This window comes from Bombina bombina, chromosome 6 (genome assembly GCF_027579735.1).
Source record: "Bombina bombina isolate aBomBom1 chromosome 6, aBomBom1.pri, whole genome shotgun sequence".
In the NCBI taxonomy this organism is placed as follows: Eukaryota; Metazoa; Chordata; class Amphibia; order Anura; family Bombinatoridae; genus Bombina; species Bombina bombina.
Window position 1 is genome coordinate 711113881 of NC_069504.1, and position 23996 is coordinate 711137876.

General features: G+C 36.6%; 1 protein-coding gene across 1 annotated transcript in view; it reads right to left on the reverse strand.

The window, feature by feature from the left end:
* Positions 1-15402: 15402 nt before the first annotated feature.
* The window catches only part of SMARCA4 (SWI/SNF related, matrix associated, actin dependent regulator of chromatin, subfamily a, member 4), a 293213-nt gene continuing 284619 nt past the window's right edge, over positions 15403-23996 (reverse strand). The window contains 1 exon segment of the mRNA XM_053719399.1: positions 15403-15968. Coding sequence (XP_053575374.1) covers positions 15933-15968 — 36 coding nt within the window. The 3' untranslated portion in view covers positions 15403-15932.

The following is a 23996-nucleotide window of genomic DNA, read 5'->3' on the forward strand; positions in this document are numbered from 1 at the left end:
AGTTGAGGGTCTGTTGTTAGCATAATAATGGTCTTGCTCATAATTCCTATTTCTATAGTGAAATGAATTGTGTCTTTGTCTATATCAGAGATTATAATTAAAATCCGGATTGGAGTGATTCTCTCTATTGTAGTGATAATCATAATGATTATTTTCATTATGATAATATCCTCTTTGAAATGGGCGATTACGTTTTTTGTAGTTATGTGTTGTATTGGCTATTGTCATACCCATTGTTTTCCCAAGTTACTTTCTTATTTGGAAAACTTTGTCTATTGTCATATGGATGAGAATTGTTGAATTCATGTGTGTTGGATTTATAGGCATGATTTCTATTGTGTACATTTCTTGGAGAAGGAATAGAGGTGTGTGAAAAATTACGTTGTTGGCGATTGTTGAAAGAATTCTTGCGCTGTGTATTAGTGGGATTATTTTTGGCATTGGATGGTTTTGACACTAATATGGGATGAGAAATGTTTTTGCTATTTTTTCTTTCTCTAGTGTTTTTGGGAAAGGTGAAATGACTATTTAAGGTGGAGGGTTCTGGGGTATTGGTGGTCTCCCACACTTCCATATCTTTATCTGTATTAATGTCGTTTTTATTTTCATTAGTTATTTCTTGCATTTCTAGATAGTCACGAAGAAATTTTTTCTTTTTCTTTTGTTCTATATTTTGTTCAAATTTATGAATTCTTTCTTTATTCTTTTCGTCTAATTCTTTAATGGAAGTGTCCCCTTTGTAAGATTCTAAGTTCTTTTTTAGATCTTTGATTTCTGATGTTAATTTACCAACCTTATCATTTCTATATCTGATTGCTATATTGATAAGTGTAAAAGAAGCTTCTTCTAGTGCTGTGTCCCATTCAGTAAGATATTCTACATCTTCAGGTTCGAAAATGGAAGATTTATATAATTTGAGCCTTTAGGTACCAATTTATATTTAATATATCTTTCTAGATTTACGCTGTCATGCCAGTGTATCAGTTGTTTCTTACTTAATTTTTCTAGTTTTTCTAAAACTAGAAAAATTAAGTAAGAAACAACTGATACACTGGCATGACAGCGTAAATCTAGAAAGATATATTAAATATAAATTGGTACCTAAAGGCTCAAATTATATAAATCTTCCATTTTCGAACCTGAAGATGTAGAATATCTTACTGAATGGGACACAGCACTAGAAGAAGCTTCTTTTACACTTATCAATATAGCAATCAGATATAGAAATGATAAGGTTGGTAAATTAACATCAGAAATCAAAGATCTAAAAAAAGAACTTAGAATCTTACAAAGGGGACACTTCCATTAAAGAATTAGACGAAAAGAATAAAGAAAGAATTCATAAATTTGAACAAAATATAGAACAAAAGAAAAAGAAAAAATTTCTTCGTGACTATCTAGAAATGCAAGAAATAACTAATGAAAATAAAAACGACATTAATACAGATAAAGATATGGAAGTGTGGGAGACCACCAATACCCCAGAACCCTCCACCTCAAATAGTAATTTCACCTTTCCCAAAAACACTAGAGAAAGAAAAAATAGCAAAAACATTTCTCATCCCATATTAGTGTCAAAACCATCCAATGCCAAAAATAATCCCACTAATACACAGCGCAAGAATTCTTTCAACAATCGCCAACAACGTAATTTTTCACACACCTCTATTCCTTCTCCAAGAAATGTACACAATAGAAATCATGCCTATAAATCCAACACACATGAATTCAACAATTCTCATCCATATGACAATAGACAAAGTTTTCCAAATAAGAAAGTAACTTGGGAAAACAATGGGTATGACAATAGCCAATACAATACAACACATAACTACAAAAAACGTAATCGCCCATTTCAAAGAGGATATTATCATAATGAAAATAATCATTATGATTATCACTACAATAGAGAGAATCACTCCAATCCGGATTTTAATTATAATCTCGGATATAGACAAAGACACAATTCATTTCACTATAGAAATAGGAATTATGAGCAAGACCATTATTATGCTAACAACAGACCCTCAACTCACAAAGATAAAAAACAACAGAACAAACAATCACATTTTTTAGAGAAAGAATGGGTAAGAAATCACCCTCCAATAAATTCTCAAAATACTACAGAGATAGAATTACATACAAACTTACAAAGAAATACACCAGATGTAAACTTAAGACCAGAATGGGCAATGGAGAACCCAAGAAAAAGAAAAGGTGTAGAAGAGGTAGAAGGGGAGGAAGACTGGTGGGAGATAGAAGAAATAGAAGAACCAAGGACCCCGAAGAGGGGCAAACAAGAGAACCATTATTAAAAATCTTCAATCTATCTACACACAGCTTTACTGATATAGAATTAAATATACTCTCCAAAGGCCTAAATTTCGCACCTGTAAAGGGACCTAATCCATTTAATTTATTCATTGATTTCAACAAATTTATTAGGAAATTGACCCTATGTAGACATTTTGAGAAACTTAAATCACAAGATAACAATGATTTCTTGAAGAACTTCTCCAATACTGATCTAGATTTACTTAATACTCTGGAAGAATTATACAATGATAATGACAATGAATCACAACTAAATACTAATATCTGTAAATATTCAAATTTAAAACCATCCTCCATTTTTTTCCCCACACAATCCAAGGGGAATGCTATCCCTACTTTCAGTGAGCTTGTACAAAAAGATCTACAAGATCTCTGCCAAAACTATTCAATCAAAAAAGATAATTTAAATAAACAGGAAAAAAATGCCTTACTGTCCATTAAAGAAATGGACGACATTATCCTTAGAGAAGCAGACAAGGGAGGTGGTCTGGTAATACAGAACAGGACAGAATATCTTAAGGAGGCGAATAGACTATTAAATGACCCAGAAACCTACAAAAAATTACAAAGTAGTCCTATCACAACCTTTCAAAAACAATATAACTCACTGATCGATACTGCGCAACATCTCAATCTACTTAACCAAAATGAACTTAAATATCTTACACATATATATCCCAAAACTGCTATCTTCTACCACCTCCCAAAAATCCATAAAAGCCTAGCTAACCCCCCCGGTCGCCCGATAGTATCTGGCATCGATTCTCTCACAGCTAGAATTTCGGAATATGTGGACTTTTTCCTCAAACCTTTAGTTCCCAAGTTAAAATCATATCTCAGGGATTCTGTAGACACCATAAGTAAAATCACAAATATAAAATGGAGAGAAAACTATAAATGGATTACACTAGATGTCTCCTCTTTATATACCAGCATCCCCCACGAAAGTGGGATTGCAGCAATGAAACAAATTCTTAAAAAAACAGAATTACAGACTAATCACCAAGATTTCATAACTGAATGCATTAGGTTTGTGTTGGAAAAAAATTATTTTGAGTTCAATGGTTCATATTATTTACAGATAAGCGGAACAGCCATGGGTACAACCATGGCACCCAGCTACGCCAATCTATATATGGGTCTCTGGGAAGAGTCAAATATATACTGCAATAATCCCTTTCACAAAAACATCATCTGGTGGGGCAGATATATTGACAATATTATATTAATTTGGGAAGGGGATGAAACAACCATCACAAAATTTATCCAACACATAAACACCAATACTTTTAACCTCCAATTTACATCAAAAATTGAACAGAAGTCCATAGAGTTTCTAGATTTAATTCTTTTTCATGAAAACACTGATATATGTACTAAATTATACCGAAAAAGCACTGACTGTAATGGATACCTTCATGCAGATAGTGGTCACTACAAGCCCTGGATTCAAAACATCCCATACGGACAATTCCAGCGGCTCAAAAGAAATTGTACAAAAGACAAAGACTTCATTAAAGAAGCCAAATTACTCAAAGAAAAACTAGTAGAAAAAAGCTATCCTAAAAAACTAATAGACAATTCCTTCAAAAAAGTTCAAAAATTAGATAGAATACAACTTCTCACTACAAATAAAGAAAAAGGTCACAAATTTACTGAGAATAACAACAAAAAATTAGGAATGGTAACAACTTATAATGAAGCAGCACCTGAAATTAAGAAAATACTCAAAAAATATTGGCCTATACTCGAACAGGATAAGTTTCTTAAAAACAGTATAGGCAAAGCGCCCAAAATCACGTTTAGAAAGAATAAATGTTTGAAACAAATCTTAGCGCCCAGTCAACTAAAAACAACACAGTCCAAAACGAACTGGTTAACCTCTAATACCAAGGGATTTTTTAAGTGCAATAGGGCTAATTGCAAAGGCTGTGAGCATGCCTATGGAGGAAAAAAACCCACTAAAATAATATATTCAAAAACATACCCTAACAAAACCTGCGAAGTCAATACTTTAACCAACTGCAAAAGTACATTTGTGGTTTACCTTCTTGAATGCCCATGTAAACTACAATATATAGGCCGCACGAAACGCCCATATAAGGTACGACTATTAGAACATTTAAAGAACATAGAGGCAGGCTATAAAGGACATAGTGTCTCTCGACATTTCAAAAAAATTCATAACCAAGATCAAACATTGTTAAAAGGAACTATTTTAGAACAAGTATCAGTTCCCAAAAGAGGAGGAGACAGGTTCCTAAAATTACGCCAACAAGAAACATATTGGATACATAATATGGGTACCATGACCCCTATGGGGCTAAACGAGGATATAGATCTCGCAGCCTTCCTCTAAACAGTCTGTATTTTCAGCAAAAATCAATCTCCACACAATTATAAACATCTTTATACAGTACACTAATAAATGTACACATACATAGAATTCCATCACTCATATTGTCATAAAATCTGAATTAGGTAGACAAATGAGTATTATTACAATCATAATGGCATATCCTAAGGGTCCCCGAACCCAATACTGGTTGGGACCAATAGCAATCCCTATTCATTAGCTGATATCTGTGTTTCTTTATGTATATCTCTCCCTTTTTACATACATCTTTTAGAATGCATTAGGTTTTTCTGCGTATTAACCAATGAGAATCTTAACATATCAATAATTAGATTACCTAAACCTTCATGACTCAAGTCTAATATTGTACTTGCAGACCATCATATATTTTTTTATACAAGCACAACATTTAAGTACTAAACAAAAAACATATCCGGCCCTTTAGTACACGATAGGCCAAATAGCAGTAAATTGTTTTTCTATATATATTTAAAAATTATTGTCTGATTCAAGTGCATATTTTCCCTATGACCATTTCTAACAAAAATGTCAATGCAAGTATCTAACAAAACTTTGGGATCTTAGTTAAATATCTAAATATAATTTTTTTTTTTTTTTTTAAGTTTGCCCTGGAAATATTACCTATACAAGGAACACCGTTACAATATCTTGGTGTAATCCTTGGCTTTTCGTCACATTATAAATTTTACAGCATACACATTCGCTTTAGCGTCCCAATGTTGCTATAGCAACTAGTCGTGTTACAATTTACATGCGCATGTCACGTAACCACGCAAACGTTATACGCACGTCTAGCCGTACATCCTAGCAGGCCTGAACCTCACGCCCACTTTGCGGTCCCTTTTTAACCAGGGAAAATGCCGATGCCTGTCAGAACACTTTTTTCCTCTGAAGAAGTATCGTTATTACTTCGAAACGCGTAAGGATTACTTACCACACAGTGGGCTGACAGGTCCTGCTAGAATCGGCATCCACATCCATTTATTCCTCATTCCTTTCACTTGCCACCGGTACTGTATCAGGAATTATATGGTATCTGCCATTGTTGAATCTTACAGATTTACCTACTGCTGCTTATCTCTGTCACCCTTTGTTTTAGCAGCATGATAGTACAGCTGAACAACCATTTTTTGCTGTTCTAAAACACATTCATTTGCAGCTTATCCCGGAACATAGAGTGTTTGTCAGGGTACTTCTATGCCATTGCTTTTTAAACCTCATACCAAGTCAAAAAGGTTTTTAATGTCAACACTTTTTTAGTATTTATTATCTATCTGTAATAAACAGCTATTTATATTTTACGGTATCACACTATGTCTATGTCTCTGCCTTTTTGTTTTCTATAACTAATCTCTCATGAGGACAAGCGACATCCCAATAACAAAAGAGAGAATACATAGAGAGCCCAGGATTTCATTCCGATATAAGTTACTCAAGACACTCTTGTACAATATCAACAACGAGTGGACCAAAGGACCGTTCCTACTCCAATTAGAGAGTCCAGGATTACCATTCCCTCTGATGAAAAGAGACCAGGTTTTGCTCGAAACATCTTAAACACCATCTCTAACACCTTGCTGATCACTTACCTCATAGGATTGAGGTTTGCTCTGGTAAGCGCAATATACTTACTCTACACCAGGACATACATTTAGTTTCTGCTTATATCATTTTGCAGTACTACTCTATGTTGTTTTTCTCTTTTTCTATCCATCTATGAGAATATTGGACATCCAGGCTTCTGAAAGAAGAAGGAATCCATTGAGAGTCCAAGATTTCCATTTCATCAACAAGTTCCTGGAATAACCTGCAGTACTTCAGCAATTACCATAGAGAGAACCAAAGAATCATTCTTGCAAACACAAGAGAGTCCAGGATCCCCATTGACAAGAAGCAACAGATACCAAAAGATTTCCACGAGAGCACACAGTTCCAAAGGGATCATCTATACTCCATTGCTGATCACTTACCTCATAGGATTGAGGTTGGCTCTGGTAAGCGCTATCACTTACCCTATACCAGAACTTTACTGGGAAAGAACTAAACTGTACCAACTGATTGGTTTTTGAACTTTGTTTATTATTATTACATTATTCATAATTGTTTAGCAGTGCGCCTATTTACTTTTGAGAATATTCTCTTTCGATCCACATATATATATATATATATATATATATATATATATCTATCTATCTCAACACATTATTCAAGGATAAGCACCAATTCAAAAAAGAATCAAGACAATGAATATAGGAAGTGCTCGAGACTAGGGTAAACTCATACCACATTATACCCCCAAAAATATTATAAATACAGATAATGTCTCCGCACTTGGAATGTCAATCAATATGAAACTATTATGTAGCCCAGAACAATTGACATCAAAATATGATAAATTTAATAAAGGAAAAGAAAATGCAAAAAACACCCTAAATCTAATACATAAACAAAGAAAAATGCAAACAAACATAACATATAAAGCACACTGGGCGTCCCCAGTTAGAAAGGAGCAAAGAATGGATATCAGTTCAAAATCAGGAGCATGTAGTCAGTCCCATCAACTTATGAAGCTCATAATGTATACATTTGCAGGAAAAGCTCCACCCTTCAACTTGGCCCGAAACGTAGATGTGATGTCAGACTCCAACGGAGCCGATGCAAGCATGCTGGTTTGAATTTCATTTCAGGATTTTCCATATTGGCCGTATTCAGGCTGTAGAAGTACCCTGCTACAATTGGATATCTTTCCTGCATTAGTGTGTACCAAGCCTCCTTGAATCCTGGACGGATTGGGTGAGATCGCTCATAGAGTGCAACGATAACACTGTTATCACTCATTGGCGGACCTTGGTCCTGGAGTGCCGCTTTTCTGTACACATCCATGGCCTGGTTACTGTGGGAAGTTACATATAGCAATATATCCAAGGCAATACCGAATACATGAATCAACACAACAATCACGCACATTACGCTGCTGTATATGCATGAACTGCATTATTTCTTTGCTATTGCTAGACTTTGTGCCAAACCACACCGCTATATTTGCATGAACTGCTACATTTGTTATTTTGCTCTATTGCCTGCATCCTACATTATCATACCCATGGCTTTTCCTACAAATGTATACATTATGAGTTTCATAAGTTGATGGGACTGACTACATGCTCCTGATTTTGGACTGACATCCATTCCTTTCTCCTTTCTAACTGGGGACGCCCAGTGTGCTTTATGTGTTATGTTTGTATTTTTCTTTGTTTATGTATTAGATTTAGGATGTTTTCTTTTTTGCATTTTCTTTTCCTTTATTAAATTTATCATATTTTGATGTCAATTGTTCTGGGCTACATAATCGTTTCATATTGATTGACATTCCAAGTGTGGAGACATTTATCTGTACATACATACACAGTTTTTTTTATAAAGGGTTAAAAAGTTTTTCAAAATTGTTCCCCTAGGGATGATGAAATATTGGCCAAGTGGGAGAAATACTTAAAACCACATTTTTTTCTCTTTCATATTCAGATAGAGCATGCAATTTTAAGCAACTCTCTAATTTACTCCTATTATCACATTTTCTTCATTCTCTTGGTATCTTTATTTGAAAAGCAGGAATGAAAGTTTAGAAGCCAGCTCCATTAACTTTCACCTATAGTCACCAATCAGCAAGAGCTATCCAGGGTGCTTAACCAGAAATGGGCTGGCTCTTAAGCTTACATTCTTGCTTTTTCAAATAAGATACCAAGAGAATGTAGAAAAATTAATAGGAGTAAATTAGAAAGTTGATTAGAAATGCATGCTCTATCTGAATCATGAAATACAAAAACATAATTTATGTAAGAACTTACCTGATAAATTCATTTCTTTCATATTAACAAGAGTCCATGAGCTAGTGACGTATGGGATATACATTCCTACCAGGAGGGGCAAAGTTTCCCAAACCTTAAAATGCCTATAAATACACCCCTCACCACACCCACAAATCAGTTTAACGAATAGCCAAGAAGTGGGGTGATAAGAAAAAGTGCGAAGCATATAAAAGAAGGAATTGGAATAATTGTGCTTTATACAAAAAAATCATAACCACCACAAAAAAGGGTGGGCCTCATGGACTCTTGTTAATATGAAAGAAATGAATTTATCAGGTAAGTTCTTACATAAATTATGTTTTCTTTCATGTAATTAACAAGAGTCCATGAGCTAGTGACGTATGGGATAATGACTACCCAAGATGTGGATCTTTCCACACAAGAGTCACTAGAGAGGGAGGGATAAAATAAAGACAGCCAATTCCTGCTGAAAATAATCCACACCCAAAATAAAGTTTAACAAAAAACATAAGCAGAAGATTCAAACTGAAACTGCTGCCTGAAGAACTTTTCTACCAAAAACTGCTTCAGAAGAAGAAAATACATCAAAATGGTAGAATTTAGTAAAAGTATGCAAAGAAGACCAAGTTGCTGCTTTGCAGATCTGGTCAACCGAAGCTTCATTCCTAAACGCCCAGGAAGTAGATACTGACCTAGTAGAATGAGCTGTAATTCTTTGAGGCGGAGTTTTACCCGACTCAACATAGGCAAGATGAATTAAAGATTTCAACCAAGATGCCAAAGAAATGGCAGAAGCTTTCTGGCCTTTCCTAGAACCAGAAAAGATAACAAATAGACTAGAAGTCTTACGGAAAGATTTCGTAGCTTCAACATAATATTTCAAAGCTCTAACAACATCCAAAGAATGCAATGATTTCTCCTTAGAATTCTTAGGATTAGGACATAATGAAGGAACCACAATTTCTCTACTAATGTTGTTGGAATTCACAACTTTAGGTAAAAATTCAAAAGAAGTTCGCAACACCGCCTTATCCTGATGAAAAATCAGAAAAGGAGACTCACACGAAAGAGCAGATAATTCAGAAACTCTTCTAGCAGAAGAGATGGCCAAAAGGAACAAAACTTTCCAAGAAAGTAATTTAATGTCCAATGAATGCATAGGTTCAAACGGAGGAGCTTGAAGAGCTCCCAGAACCAAATTCAAACTCCAAGGAGGAGAAATTGACTTAATGACAGGTTTTATACGAACCAAAGCTTGTACAAAACAATGAATATCAGGAAGAATAGCAATCTTTCTGTGAAAAAGAACAGAAAGAGCAGAGATTTGTCCTTTCAAAGAACTTGCGGACAAACCCTTATCCAAACCATCCTGAAGAAATTGTAAAATTCTCGGTATTCTAAAAGAATGCCAAGAAAAATGATGAGAAAGACACCATGAAATATAAGTCTTCCAGACTCTATAATATATCTCTCGAGATACAGATTTACGAGCCTGTAACATAGTATTAATCACGGAGTCAGAGAAACCTCTATGACCAAGAATCAAGCGTTCAATCTCCATACCTTTAAATTTAAGGATTTCAGATCCGGATGGAAAAAAGGACCTTGTGATAGAAGGTCTGGTCTTAACGGAAGAGTCCATGGCTGGCAAGATGCCATCCGGACAAGATCCGCATACCAAAACCTGTGAGGCCATGCCGGAGCTATTAGCAGAACAAACGAGCATTCCCTCAGAATCTTGGAGATTACTCTTGGAAGAAGAACTAGAGGCGGAAAGATATAGGCAGGATGATACTTCCAAGGAAGTGATAATGCATCCACTGCCTCCGCCTGAGGATCCCGGGATCTGGACAGATACCTGGGAAGTTTCTTGTTTAGATGAGAGGCCATCAGATCTATCTCTGGGAGCCCCCACAATTGAACAATCTGAAGAAATACCTCTGGGAGAAGAGACCATTCGCCCGGATGCAACGTTTGGCGACTGAGATAATCCGCTTCCCAATTGTCTACACCTGGGATATGAACCGCAGAGATTAGACAGGAGCTGGATTCCGCCCAAACCAAAATTCGAGATACTTCTTTCATAGCCAGAGGACTGTGAGTCCCTCCTTGATGATTGATGTATGCCACAGTTGTGACATTGTCTGTCTGAAAACAAATGAACGATTCTCTCTTCAGAAGAGGCCAAAACTGAAGAGCTCTGAAAATTGCACGGAGTTCCAAAATATTGATCGGTAATCTCACCTCCTGAGATTCCCAAACTCCTTGTGCCGTCAGAGATCCCCACACAGCTCCCCAACCTGTGAGACTTGCATCTGTTGAAATTACAGTCCAGGTCGGAAGAACAAAAGAAGCCCCCTGAATTAAACGATGGTGATTTGTCCACCACGTTAGAGAGTGTCGAACAATCGGTTTTAAAGATATTAATTGAGATATCTTCGTGTAATCCCTGCACCATTGGTTCAGCATACAGAGCTGAAGAGGTCGCATGTGAAAACGAGCAAAGGGGATCGCGTCCGATGCAGCAGTCATAAGACCTAGAATTTCCATGCATAAGGCTACCGAAGGGAATGATTGTGACTGAAGGTTTCGACAAGCTGTAATCAATTTTAGACGTCTCTTGTCTGTTAAAGACAGAGTCATGGACACTGAATCTATCTGGAAACCCAGAAAGGTTACCCTTGTTTGAGGAATCAAAGAACTTTTTGGTAAATTGATCCTCCAACCATGATCTTGAAGAAACAACACAAGTCGATTCGTATGAGACTCTGCTAAATGTAAAGACGGAGCAAGTACCAAGATATCGTCCAAATAAGGAAATACCACAATACCCTGTTCTCTGATTACAGACAGAAGGGCACCGAGAATCTTTGTGAAAATTCTTGGAGCTGTAGCAAGGCCAAACGGTAGAGCCACAAATTGGTAATGCTTGTCTAGAAAAGAGAATCTCAGGAACTGATAATGATCTGGATGAATCGGAATATGCAGATATGCATCCTGTAAATCTATTGTGGACATATAATTCCCTTGCTGAACAAAAGGCAATATAGTCCTTACAGTTACCATCTTGAACGTTGGTATCCTTACATAACGATTCAATAATTTTAGATCCAGAACTGGTCTGAAGGAATTCTCCTTCTTTGGTACAATGAAGAGATTTGAATAAAACCCCATCCCCTGTTCCGGAACTGGAACTGGCATAATTACTCCAGCCAACTCTAGATCTGAAACACAATTCAGAAATGCTTGAGCTTTCACTGGATTTACTGGGACATGGGAAAGAAAAAATCTCTTTGCAGGAGGTCTCAACTTGAAACCAATTCTGTACCCTTCTGAAACAATGTTCTGAATCCAAAGATTGTGAACAGATTTGATCCAAATTTCTTTGAAAAAACGTAACCTGCCCCCTACCAGCTGAACTGGAATGAGGGCCGTACCTTCATGTGAACTTAGAAGCAGGCTTTGCCTTTCTAGCAGGCTTGGATTTATTCCAGACTGGAGATGGTTTCCAAACTGAAACTGCTCCTGAGGACGAAGGATCAGGCTTTTGTTCTTTGTTGAAACGAAAGGAACGAAAACGATTGTTAGCCCTGTTTTTACCTTTAGATTTTTTATCCTGTGGTAAAAAAGTTCCTTTCCCACCAGTAACAGTTGAAATAATAGAATCCAACTGAGAACCAAATAATTTGTTTCCCTGGAAAGAAATGGAAAGTAGAGTTGATTTAGAAGCCATATCAGCATTCCAAGTCTTAAGCCATAAAGCTCTTCTGGCTAAGATAGCCAGAGACATAAATCTAACATCAACTCTAATAATATCAAAAATGGCATCACAGATGAAATTATTAGCATGCTGGAGAAGAATAATAATATCATGAGAATCACGATTTGTTACTTGTTGCGCTAGAGTTTCCAACCAAAAAGTTGAAGCTGCAGCAACATCAGCCAATGATATAGCAGGTCTAAGAAGATTACCTGAACATAGATAAGCTTTTCTTAGAAAAGATTCAATTTTTCTATCTAAAGGATCCTTAAACGAGGTACCATCTGACGTAGGAATGGTAGTACGTTTAGCAAGGGTAGAAATAGCCCCATCAACTTTAGGGATTTTGTCCCAAAATTCTAACCTGTCAGGCGGAACAGGATATAATTGCTTAAAACGTTTAGAAGGAGTAAATGAATTACCCAATTTATCCCATTCCTTAGCAATTACTGCAGAAATAGCATTAGGAACAGGAAAGACTTCTGGAATAACCGCAGGAGCTTTAAAAACCTTATCCAAACGTATAGAATTAGTATCAAGAGGACTAGAATCCTCTATTTCTAAAGCAATTAGTACTTCTTTAAGTAAAGAGCGAATAAATTCCATCTTAAATAAATATGAAGATTTATCAGCATCAATCTCTGAGACAGAATCCTCTGAACTAGAAGAGTCCAAAGAATCAGAATGATGGTGTTCATTTAAAAATTCATCTGTAGAGAGAGAAGATTTAAAAGACTTTTTACGTTTACTAGAAGGAGAAATAACAGACAAAGCCTTCTTTATGGATTCAGAAACAAAATCTCTTATGTTATCAGGAACATTCTGCACCTTAGATGTTGAGGGAACTGCAACAGGCAATGGTACATCACTAAAGGAAATATTATCTGCTTTAACAAGTTTGTCATGACAATTAATACAAACAACAGCTGGAGAAATAGCTACCAAAAGTTTACAGCAGATACACTTAGCTTTGGTAGATCCAGCAGGCAGTGGTTTTCCTGTAGTATCTTCTGGCTCAGATGCAACGTGAGACATCTTGCAATATGTAAGAGAAAAAACAACATATAAAGCAAAATAAATCAAATTCCTTATAAGACAGTTTCAGGAATGGGAAAAAAATGCCAAACATCAAGCTTCTAGCAACCAGAAGCAAATGAAAATGAGACTGAAATAATGTGGAGACAAAAGCGACGCCCATATTTTTTGGCGCCAAATAAGACGCCCACATTATTTGGCGCCTAAATGCTTTTGGCGCCAAAAATGACGCCACATCCGGAACGCCGACATTTTTGGCGCAAAATAACGTCAAAAATGACGCAACTTCCGGCGACACGTATGACGCCGGAAACGGAAATGAATTTTTGCGCCAAAAAAATCCGCGCCAAAAATGACGCAATAAAATGAAGCATTTTCAGCCCCCGCGAGCCTAACAGCCCACAGGGAAAAAAGTCAAATTTTTGAGGTAAGACAAAATATGAAAATTTAAAGCATAATCCCAAATATGAAACTGACTGTCTGGAAATAAGGAAAGTTGAACATTCTGAGTCAAGGCAAATAAATGTTTGAATACATATATTTAGAACTTTATAAATAAAGTGCCCAACCATAGCTTAGAGTGTCACAGAAAATAAGACTTACTTACCCCAGGACACTCATCTACATGTTTGTAGAAAGCCAAACCAGTACTGAAACGAGAATCAGTAGAGGAAATGGTAAATATAAGAGTATATCGTCGATCTGAAAAGGGAGGTAAGAGATGAATCTCTACGACCGATAACAGAGAACCTTATGAAATAGACCCCGTAGAAGGAGATCACTGCATTCAATAGGCAATACTCTCCTCACATCCCTCTGACATTCACTGCACGCTGAGAGGAAAACCGGGCTCCAACTTGCTGCGGAGCGCATATCAACGTAGAATCTAGCACAAACTTACTTCACCACCTCCCTTGGAGGCAAAGTTTGTAAAACTGATTTGTGGGTGTGGTGAGGGGTGTATTTATAGGCATTTTAAGGTTTGGGAAACTTTGCCCCTCCTGGTAGGAATGTATATCCCATACGTCACTAGCTCATGGACTCTTGTTAATTACATGAAAGAAATAAAGGTTTAGTATCCCTTTAAAGGGACATTTAATACAGTATAATTGCATAATAAACAAATGCATAATAAAAATACAATACAAAAGCACTTAGTGTGAATTTCAAATGAGTAGATTTTTTTTCTGTCCAATATCAGTTATATTTCTTTCTTATGCATTATGTGACAACCATCAGCCAAACACACATACTGTGAATTCTCACACATGCTCAGTAGGAGCCAATGCCTCAAAGTCTGAATATAAAATTTGTGCAGATTTTGATAATGGAAATTAATTGGAAAGTTTAATTTTGACTTTAGTGTACCTTTAATGAATGATCTTTTAAATTTACAGATTTAATAAGAGAATTTCTTTTAAAATTAAAGAAATTGTGGATATTCTGTTAAAGGATCAGTAGATTTGCATAACTAAATTCATGCTAACAAGACAACCCAATAGTACTTCGTCTGAACTTCAAATGAGTAGTATATTTTTTTTTTATGACAAATTTCAAAGTTTTGTCTGTTTCCACTCCCACTGCATCATGTGACAGCTATCAGCCAATCACAAATGCATATACGTATATTTTTGCACATGCTCAGTAGCAGCTGGTGACAAAGTAAATAAAGATAAATTTTGTTAATGAAAGTAAATTGGAAAGTTGTTTAAAATTGCATGTTCTATCTGAATCATGAAAGTTTAAATTTTGACTAGTGTGTTCCTTTAAGTTTTCAAAAACACAAAAATATTTGAGCTAAGCCTTTTTTTTATTGATGTCTAAAATCAGATTAAGCTCCATGTGCACTTGGAAAATTGTGAAATAAAAAGGCTGTACACATCTGCAATATACACAACCTAAAAATTACAATTTCCAAGTTTTGAATTCAAATGTAAACTTGTGAATTATGGTTTGATCAAGAAATTTAGTTTTTACTGGCGTTTTTGAACATCCCCCCTTTAAATCATATAGGTGGTACAAAACACTGTCCAAAGACACCCAAAGTAAAATAAGAAACAAAATCAGAGTGAGGTATTTCATTTTGTTTTAATTTATAACTGTTTGAAATCCAGTGACACTGACACATACATACAGCTACCACTGCCAGTTTCCCCTCTATGTACAGCAGACAAAAAGGGAATACTGGACTTTATTTTGACCTGTTTTTGTAAAATACAGTACTATTGAGTGGATTGCTAAGTGCATGCATCCACAGCTGACACTACAGTGATTTCATACTGTAACTCAAACAGTACTGCCATAAAAAAAAAAAAATATTTATAAAGACAAAAGTCAATCCATTTAACCTATCCTGAGAGGCCTAGTGGTTCGGCCCGATAGTTAATGCTTTTAGAAGATGCTACAGGCGATATTTCCCTAAAACTCCTCGTGTATATAAATATGGAAGAATTTATTTTATACAGTTCACTACATTTCTGGCTACCCGTTAGTGACCTACGAAGAGAAAGGAAGGAGAACACTTTTCCTGTGGCTGGAATAGACATTCCTGCAGCACATTGCAGAATGAGATGAGGGGTTTATAAGAATGTTGTCAATTTCAGTCTTCATCGCTCCCACCACTTCCTGAGTGGTCCTAAAAAAAAAATAATTGAGAGATCAGTTAAAAGGACCATTAAAGACAAAATAGCATAATTAGATGCAATATAAAAATACAATGCGGCAACAGTTTTTCTTCTGACAAACTTCAAAGTCTCTTGATTTCCATGTCCTCTATCACATGACTATCAAACACTAATTAAAGACACACACACACAGTAAACATGTACATGCTCTGTAGGAGCTGGGGCATCAATATGTACTTTAAAAAAGGATTCTACCCAATTTGATTGTAGAAGTAAATTATAAAGTATTTTAAAATGTCATGCTATATCTGAATCAAAAGTTTAATTTTGACTTTAATGTCCATTTAAAGTTGTTGGTCACGTGTCTATATAAAAAAGGAATAAAATATTTTAATCTTTAATTCTGAGTAGCAGCACATTAATTGGTATGGAGAAAAACAAAATGTATGCTTACCTGATAAGTAATATATTGAAACAAAGTGTCTTTTATTATAAAGAAATGTTTAATAACGATACTCATGAACAGGAACCAATATTCACCAGCTAAGTTTCCGGAGGAAATGGCAACCAATATCCCTTTAAATGAGGAAGGCACCAAATACAAATATACAAATTGCCCGGATGAAGCCAAAGAATTGGTGAAACGTACGTCATTTCCTTTTCATCACTTTTTTGTTTCAATATACCATTGCATGATAATAGGGAGTATTAACCTGTTATTTATGGTCTGCCTAATATTAGTTTTGTTCACTGTGCACAGTAGATAGTTTTAAGAAATTGTAAACTATCTGTTATTAAGTAAAACATATTGGACTAAGAGTGCTGGTGTGAGATATCTTTATTTCCTTGTTTATATATATTCTTAGCATTTAACATATCTCAGCACCGATATTACCATATATCTAAAGTCAAAGTTTAAATAGACCTGAGCAAAGTATCTTTTTGAGTACATTATAAGATTTCTGGATTGATTTAAATCCTTTCCTTTACTTTGGCTCGGTCTAGTTTTCTTATTAAAGAAAAACATAACTGTGTATAAGCTACATAACTTTTGGCTTAATTGAACAGCAGTAGGCATGGCCTTCACTTACAGCGACAGTGACTGGGATTCAGATGTGAAAGACACCTTTAATTTAGATGACTCAGATGACGATATATCACAAGCAGATAAAAACATCTATAAAGCCTTTAAAGAACAGAAGCAAGTTCTATATAAACAACTAAGGGTTAAATGGGAAATATCAAGCCTAACAAAGTATCAAACTGATAATATGATTCCAAGAGGTCTCAGATTTCTTAAATTACCAGGAACAAATCTACAGGAAACAGAAATACCAGACTTTAGGGAACAATGGGAAGATATTTTGACAGAATGTTCTAATAAAATAATGACTTTAATTTTAAAGGAAGACAGACTAAAACTTGAGAAAATAAATAAACAACTGATTGACACCACAACTACTTTAAATAAATGGGAAGACAATAGCGAATTTAAGGAATTAAATGATAAAATGAAATCTTGCGTACACAATCTGAAATGAAAATTAAGAAAAAATATATAAGAGATGATAGGGATTATAAACAGAAACAGGTTTATACTTATAACAAAAACAAAAATGATGGCAGTGATTCAGATGAAGCAAAAAGTGGGCAAAAACAAAGAAAGGTCCCTTTAGGACAAACAGAAAAAGACACCCAAAAACTAGACGTAGCAGAAGTAAAAGTAACCCCCAAAAAAAAGAAAATGTCCAACAACAGGAGATCGAATTACAAGTTGAGAACAAAGAAATAGTTGATATGGCTATAATTAATCTTTCTTCAATAAAACTAACGAGTGAACAAATATCTCTATTAAATAAAGGGTTAACTTATTCACCTACCTGTATCCTGGATAAATTCGAGGCAGTAAAGGACTTGAAATTATTTGCTAGAAAATTAGTTTGTCATAAATTATTCGCAGCAGAGTCTGATATAATTTCAAATTCAGATGTAACCTTGGCAACACTTGAATCATTGATATATGACAATGAAACTACTGATATCACTGAGAACCAGAATACCATTGATAGTGGTCTTAAATTAAAATCGACTTTTATGCCCAATCTTAATAAAGTACCAGCAGTTTCGACCTTTGTCAGATTGGTTGAAGGGGAGATTATGCATCTGAATAATGATAAAATCATAATGGATAATCTCACTCAAAGTGAAAGAAAAGCACTGTATGAATTAGGATCAAATAAAAACTTAACCATAAAATCATCTGACAAAGGTGGCAATGTGGTAATCCAGGACACTACAAAATATAAGGAAGAGTGTTATAGACAGTTAAACGACACATCCCAATATAAGAAATTGTATGATAATCCTCTAAACATTATCTTATCACGATTAAAAACTATCTTGGAATATGGTTTGATGAATGATATAATTTCAAAAGATGAATTTGATTTTTTGTTACCCAAAAATCCAAAGATACCCACATTCTATACTATTCCAAAGGTCCATAAGGTGGGGTGTAAATACCCCCCAGGAAGACCAATAATTGCAGGCATTGATGGACCTTTGGAAAGTATAGGGGAATATATAGATCATTTCCTTAAACCGTTTGTCCAATATTTAACTACTTATGTTCAGGATACCCCTGACTTCTTAAGAAAGATTAATGGCATCAATATTGAAGAAGACACAATATTGGCAACTATTGATGTTGAATCACTGTATTCAAGCATTCCCACTGAAAAAGGAATGCAGGCTACCCGATTCTTTTTGCAGCAAAGGGGGAGTGCTTTTCAGAAACACACAGACTTTGTTTGTGACTTACTGGAATTTGCACTAACTAATAACCTCTTTGTGTATGATGACAGGTATTTCCTGCAGATACGAGGCACGGCTATGGGGGCGAAATTTGCGCCCTCATATGCGTGCCTCTATCTGGGCTTCTGGGAAAACATTCATGTTTTGGACTCTGCCGCAGTGAGTGAGCACGTCTCTATGTGGCTTCGCTACATAGATGACGTGTTCCTACTGTGGCGAGGTACACAATCACAATTGAAGTCTTATGATGAATCTCTGAACAATGAGACATTCAATTTAAAATTTACACTCACATATGACTCTTGCTCCATTAATTTTTTGGATGTAACAGTCATGTCCCATCAGGGTATTCTGACTACTAAAGTTTATCGTAAAAAAACCTCCACTAATAGCCTGTTAAGGGCTGATAGCTTTCACCCTAAACATCAAATAAAAGGGATACCAGTATCACAGTTTTTTAGGGCACGGAGGAATTGTACAACAGATGAGGAGTTTATGAATGAATCACAGGAGCTGACTAAACGTTTTAAAGAGAGGGGGTATCCTAAAAAAATGATAAGTACAGCATACCAACGTCAATATAAACGAACACAGGAAGAAAGTATTTTCAATGTTAAAACTAAGAAATCTAATAAAAGACAGAGTGGACCAATAAGATTCATATCTAGATATAATGAAAGCTGGGAAGATTTGAGGAAAATTATGCGGAGATACTGGCACATTCTCCTGTCAGATACTAAATTAAGCGAAATTTTAACTCCAGAACCCTTAATGACCACAAGAAGGGCTCCAAATTTACGTGACAGTCTGGTCCATAGTCATTATGTTCGGCCACCATTGGAGGGAAACTGGCTGGACAGGAAGAGTATGGAACCAGGTTGTTATCCATGCAAACAATGCAAAGCTTGCAACTATATAGAAAAAATACGTTTTTTTTCTGATAGGAAAGGCAAAGTGTACAAGATCCGATCTAAAATAACATGTAGGACGCAGGGCCTAGTATATTTAGCAAAATGTAATTGTCCCCAATACTATGTAGGGAAAACTACAAGGGCTCTACGTGATCGCACATTGGAACATGTAAGGGATATCGAACAAGATGTCATTACTTCAAGTGTGGCGAGACACTTTACAGAATATCATAACTCGTCTCCTAACTGTTTTAGACTAATAGGTATTGATAAGGTCCACCTAGGTATTCGCGGTGGCAACATAGATAAAATCTTGCTACAGCGAGAAAGTAAGTGGATTTTCAATTTGGGAACCCTGACGCCGTATGGTTTGAATGAAGAAAATAACCTTGGTCATTTTCTATAATGCTGTACAAATAATAATTATTTACTGCATACTGTTTAGAGTATAAATAAATGATCTGTATGAAAACATCTGGATCGGAGTCGCTGTCCCTGTGAGTGAATATGCCTCTGCATTAAGCTTTTTACTATAATTGTGGTAAATAGTATCTTTTTAGATACTTAATTAGTTCACTTAGCAATTATTATGTTGCTAGCAGTAAAAAGTCGCAATAATATATTGAAACAAAGTGTCTTTTATTATAAAGAAATGTTTAATAACGATACTCATGAACAGGAACCAATATTCACCAGCTAAGTTTCCGGAGGAAATGGCAACCAATATCCCTTTAAATGAGGAAGGCACCAAATACAAATATACAAATTGCCCGGATGAAGCCAAAGAATTGGTGAAACGTACGTCATTTCCTTTCATCACTTTTTTGTTTCAATATACCATTGCATGATAATAGGGAGTATTAACCTGTTATTTATGGTCTGCCTAATATTAGTTTTGTTCACTGTGCACAGTAGATAGTTTTAAGAAATTGTAAACTATCTGTTATTAAGTAAAACATATTGGACTAAGAGTGCTGGTGTGAGATATCTTTATTTCCTTGTTTATATATATTCTTAGCATTTAACATATCTCAGCACCGATATTACCATATATCTAAAGTCCTAAAGTTTAAATAGACCTGAGCAAAGTATCTTTTTGAGTACATTACCTGATAAGTTTCTTTCCGGACATTGAGTCCACAACGTCATTCCAATTACTAGTGGGATATTCAACTCCTGGCCAGCAGGAGAAGGCAAAGAGCACCCCAGCAAAGCTATTAAGGGTAACTTCCCTTACCCATAATCCCCATTCATTCAGCCAAAGAAAAATGGAAAAAGAAGAAACACAAGGGTGAAAAGGTGCCTGAGGTGTACTCAAAACAACTGCCAAATTATAATTAAAAAGGAGGGCGGGTCGTGGACTCTCCATGTCCGGAAAAAAATACATCAGGTAAACATAAATGTTCTTTTCTTTCCTATGACATGGAGAGTCCACGTCATTCCAATTACTAGTGGGAACCAATACCCAAGCTAGAGGACAATGAATGAACAGGGAGGAAGAAAAAGGCAGGAGGACCTAAAAAAAAAAGGCACCACCGCTTGAAGAACCTATCTCCCAAAAGAAGCCTCAGCCAAGTCAAAAGTATCAAATTTGTAGAATTTGGAAAAATGCAAAGAGGATCATGTTGCCGCCTTGCAAATCTGTTCCACAGAAGCTTCATTTTTAAAAGCCCAAGAAGAGAAGACAGTCCTAGTGGAAAGATTCATAATTCTCTCAGGAGGCTGCTGACCAGCAGTCTCATAAACCAAAATAATCATACTTCTTAACCAGAGGGAAAGAGTAGAAGAGGCCTTCTGACCTTTACGCTTTCCAGAGAAAACAACAAACAGGGCAGAAGATTGCCTAAAATCTTTAGACGCTTTAGAGCATGCAGAACATCCAAGTTATGCAAAAGACGTTCCTTATGAGGAGGAGGAGGATTAGGACAAAAAGGAACTACAAACTCCTTAAATTTTTTTAAATCCGACACCACCTTAGGAAGAAAAAAATTTAGTATGAAGGACCGCCTTATCTGCATGAAAAAGATAGGGTACAGGAATCACACTGCAGAGCTGAAAGCTCAGAAACCCTGCGAACGGAAGAAAAGCAAGGAGAAATAAAACCTTCCAAGAAAACAAATTGATATCTACAACATGCATCGGCTCAAACGGAGCCTGCTGCAAAACTTTAAGAACTAGATTAAAGCTTCAAGGAGGAGCAACAGGTTTAAACACAGGCCTGATTCTGACCAGGGGCTGTAAAAAAGCTTGAACATCTGGTAAGTCTGCCAGACGTTCGTGGAAAAGGATAGCTAATGCAGAAATCTGACCCTTCAGAGTACTGACTGACAAATCTTACTCCAGGCCATCCTGAAGAAAAGATAAAATATGGTGAATCCATACCCGGCTCCAGGAGAAACACTTAGATTCGCACTAATAAAGCCATTTACGCAATTCTTTATGGAAAATCTTGCAAGTAACAGGTTTGCGAGCCTGAAGCATAGTATCAATGACCACTTCAGAAAAACCATGTCTAGACAGAACTAGGCGTTTAATCTCCAAGCAGTCAGCTTTAGAGAATCCAGGTTTGGATGAAGGAAAGGACCCTGAATTAGAAGGTCCTTCCTCAGCGGTAACCGCCAAGGAAGTAGAGATAACATCCTTACTAGATCTACAAAACATATCCTGCAAGGCCATGTAGGAGCTATTAGGAATACCGATGCTCGCTCCTGTTTGATATGAGCAATGACTCGTGGAAGAAGAGCAAACCAAGGAAACCAATATGCCAGAGAGAACATCCAATAAACCGCTAGAGCATCTATCAGAACGGCGTGAGGATTTCTTGACCTTGAACCGTACTTTGGAACCTTGGCGTTTTGGCGGGACACCATCAGATCCCACTCTGGAATCCCCCATCTGAGGGTTATCTGAGTGAACACTTCCGTATGGAGAGCCCACTCCCGGGACGAAAGGTCTGTCTACTCAGAAAATCTGCTTCCCAATTGTCCACTACTGGAATGTGGATGGCAGATAGGAGCTTCTGCCCACTCCGAGTCACCTCCTTCATGGCCAAGGGACTCTGTTCCTCTCTGATGGTTGACGTTAGCCACTGAGGAGATGTTGTCCGACTGGAATCTGATAAACCGGACTAAAGATAATTGAGGCCAAGTTACCAAGGCATAGAAGATCGCTCTCAACTCCAAAATGGAGTATGGGGAGAGAGAACTCCTCTCGAGTCCACAGGCCCTGAGCCTTCAGAGAACCCCACACAGCTCCCCAGCCTGACAGGCTAGCGTCTGTAGTCACAATCATCCAGGAAGGTCTCCGGAAGTAAGTGCCAGAAACAGATGTTCCTGTGAAATCCACCACGAGAGAGAATGCGATAAATCATAATGGTCTCTTTTCCATTGACTGAGCATGCAAAGCTGTAGCGGTGGCAAATGTAACCAAGAAAAAGGAATGGTGACCATGGAAGCCACCATCAGACCAATCACCTCCTGGCATTGAGCCAGACTGGAGAAAGACAGGAAGCAAGAAGTATGGATTTTCTGACCTTCAGGAAAATCTTCATGACAGGGAATCTGATTGTCTCTAGGAAACACACCTTTATAGATGGAACTAGAGAACTCTTTTCCAGATTCACATTCCACCCGTGGGAACGTAGAAAAGACAACATCTCTGTATGAATTTTGCTAGTTGAAAAGATGACTCCTGAACCAAGATGTTGTCTAGATGATAAGGCGCCACAGCAATTCCCTGGAATCTGATCACTGCCAAAAAGGACTTCCAGAACCTTTGTGAATATTCTGGGAGCTGTCGCAACACCAAACTGAAGGGCAACAATCTGGAAATATATGTCCAGAAAGGCAAACCTTAGAAACTGGTAATGATCCCTGTGAATGGGAACGTGTAAATAAAACGTCCTTCAGGTCTATGTCGTCATGAATTGACCTTCCTGGACCAAATGGAACGAATAGTTCCCATCTTGAAGGACGGAACCCTGAGGAATTTGTTGAGGCACTTTAGATCTAGGATGGGACGAAAAGTCCCCTCCTTTTTGGGAACCACAAATAGATTTGAATAGGCTCCTAAACCTTGTTTCTTTAGAGGGACTGGTACAATTACTCCCAGGGAGGATAGGTCCTTCACGCAATTTAAAAATGCCTCCCTCTTCACCATATGAGCAAAGTATTGAGAGGAGAGAGCTGCCCCTTGGAGGGTAATATCTGAATCCTTTTTTGTAGCCCTGAGATACTACGTCCACAGCCCATTTCCAATTGGACCTGTATTGGTCTGGAAGAAGAGATGACGGCTTATGTCCTTTAAAGCTATTAA